The sequence below is a fragment of the Carlito syrichta genome, unplaced genomic scaffold, assembly GCF_000164805.1.
Source record: "Carlito syrichta isolate Samal-C Ts95f unplaced genomic scaffold, Tarsius_syrichta-2.0.1 Scaffold316387, whole genome shotgun sequence".
Lineage (NCBI taxonomy): Eukaryota > Metazoa > Chordata > Mammalia > Primates > Tarsiidae > Carlito > Carlito syrichta.
Genome location: NW_007260483.1, coordinates 15914 through 18294, shown reverse-complemented (window position 1 = coordinate 18294; position 2381 = coordinate 15914). Strand labels below are relative to the sequence as shown.

The 2381-nt window shown below is 52.1% G+C and overlaps 1 protein-coding gene across 1 annotated transcript in view; it reads right to left on the bottom strand.

The window, feature by feature from the left end:
- Positions 1-2381, bottom strand: part of ANXA9 (annexin A9) — a 10258-nt gene that overhangs the window by 3781 nt on the left and 4096 nt on the right. The window contains exons 6-7 of the mRNA XM_008074294.1: positions 1274-1353; positions 1029-1088 (exon numbers count right to left, since the gene is read on the bottom strand). Coding sequence (XP_008072485.1) covers positions 1029-1088; positions 1274-1353 — 140 coding nt within the window. The remainder of the gene's footprint in view (positions 1-1028; positions 1089-1273; positions 1354-2381) is intronic.

Genomic DNA, 2381 nt, shown 5'->3' with positions numbered 1-2381 from the left:
TCGACCACTGCACTCCAGTCTGGGCGACAGAGTGAGACTCCAACTCAAAAAAAAAAAAGGAAGGAGGCCGAGCGCAGTGGTTCAGGCCTGTTATCCCAGCACTTTGAGAGGCGAAGGTGGGAGGATTGCTTGTGTCCAGGAGTTCAAAACCTGCCTGGGCAACATAGCAAGACCTCATCTCTATAAACAAAATCAAAGCCGGGCTCGGTGGCTCAGCCGTAATCCCGCACCTTTGGAAGGCTGAGGTGAGTGGATTGCCTGAGTCCGCGGGTTCAAGACCCGCCTGGGCAGGCGAGATCTCATCTCTACAATAAATTTTAAAAAAATTAGCCGGGCGTGGTAGCACGTGCCTGTAGTTCCAGCTACTTGGAAGGCTGAGGCGGAAGGATCGTCAGAGCCCAGCAGGTTGAGGCTGCGGTGACCGGGAGCGGCCACTGCACTCCAGTCTGGGTGACAGAGTGAGACTCCACCTCAAAAAAAATAAAAATAAAAATAAAAAAATTGGCCAGGCATGGTGGTGCACGCCTATTGTCCCAGCAACTCAGGAGGCTGAGGCAGAAGGATCATCTGAGCCCAGGAGATCCAGAATGCAGTGAGTTGTGATTGTGCCACTGCACTTCAGCCTGGGGGAAAGAGTGAGACCCTGACTCAAAAAAGAAAGAAAGAAAGAAAGGGCTGAGGGAGGGCACAGCTCTATTCACTAATTTGGAAAAACCCTATTACCCAAATAATTAAATAATCCCCAAAAGAATGTCTGGGGAGGCTTCCCCCACCCAAATGCCCATGAGAGAAAAATCTGTCAGTTGACAAACCCACTTCCGGTAAGTTTAGGCATCAGGCTACATGACTGAAAAGGTGTCAGCTATGACACTCCTGCCTATCTTTTACCTCCATCATGTCACCGAGACTCCTCCCCAGGGCAGGGATGGGTTTGCAGGACAAATGGGTACATAGATCACTGGCTCTCAGACATGGTGGAGAAGGGTATTTCGTGTGCATGGTGTCCAAACCTAAGCTGCGCTGCTCACCTGGACATCCTGTTCGGCCAGGTAATAGTCAATGATGCCAGAGTAGCTCTCACGGGCCCCCTAGGAGGAGAAACTTTTCTCAGGAGGACTCTTGCAAGGGCAGCTTTTTGCCTCCAGACCAACAAGCCCAACCCTGGTCTCCCTCAGAGCTTTCTCTGGTCCATGACAGGACAGCGATGCTCCTGGCTCCAGCTCATCCTCGTATCTGGTGCTGCAACCCCCTTCCCTTGCAGGCCAGTCCTCACCTTGGCCAGGGCCAGCAGCAGGTCCTGCAAGATGCCACTGGTCTCAGATTTGATGTCCTCTTCAGCCTCCACCTGGAAATCTGGGGAGGGGTCAGGAGCTCTCTGAATCCTTCTGAATTTTCCCAGGGTAGATATCCCCAGGACCTGTGAAATGCCTGGCCCACTGTGCCCTGCCAGTCCTGCCATCTCCTGCTTGGCGTGGGTTGATGGCTGCTAGTTCCTAGGATGTAGGACTCAAGTGCCATCATGGCTGCCCTGAAAATATCTCTAAACTGAAGGTGTGAGATGGCTTCCACTCAAGCACCAACCTGCTGGGCAGAAGACACCTGTCATGGAGTGCTGGCCAGGCTGTGAAGAGGGGGCTACATTAGGATGCAAGATGACTGAAGTCTGGCATCCTCATAGGAAGCAAGATGGGGTGTGAAGAGGGGAAAGATCAGTCGAGTGCAATGGCTCATGCTGGTGATCCTAGCAATTTGGGAGGCCAACGAGGACGGATTGCTTGAGCCCAGGAGTTCAAGACCAACCTGGGCAACATAGAGAGATGTCGTCTCTACCAAAACAAAACAAAACAAAAAATTCCCAGCTACTCAGGTGGTTAGGCAGAAGGATCACCTGAGCCCAGGAGATCGAGGTTGCGGTAAGTCATGATCATGCCACTGCACTCCAGCCTTGGCAACAGAGTGAGACCCTGACTCAAACATAAACAAATACATAAAAATAAAAGAAGGGAAAGAGGCCAGGTGTGGTGGCTCATACCTGTAATCCCAGCACTATGGGAGGCAGAGGTGAGAGGATTGCCTGAGCCAGCCTGTGCAACATGGCAAGACCCTGTCTCTACAATAAATCAAAAAATTAGCCAGCCATGGTGGTGCACACCTGTGGTTCCAGCCACTTGGAAGGCTGAAGTGGAAGGATCACCTGAGGCCAGCAGGTAGAGGTAGTGGTGGCTGTGAGCATGTCACTGCACTCCAACCTGAACGAACAGGGTGAGACTCCAACTCAAAAAAAAAAATGAAAAGAGCTGGGCTCTGTGGCTCAGCCTGTAATCCCACGCCTTGGGAGGCTGAGGTGAGTGAATTGCCTGAGCCCACGGGTTCGAGACCCG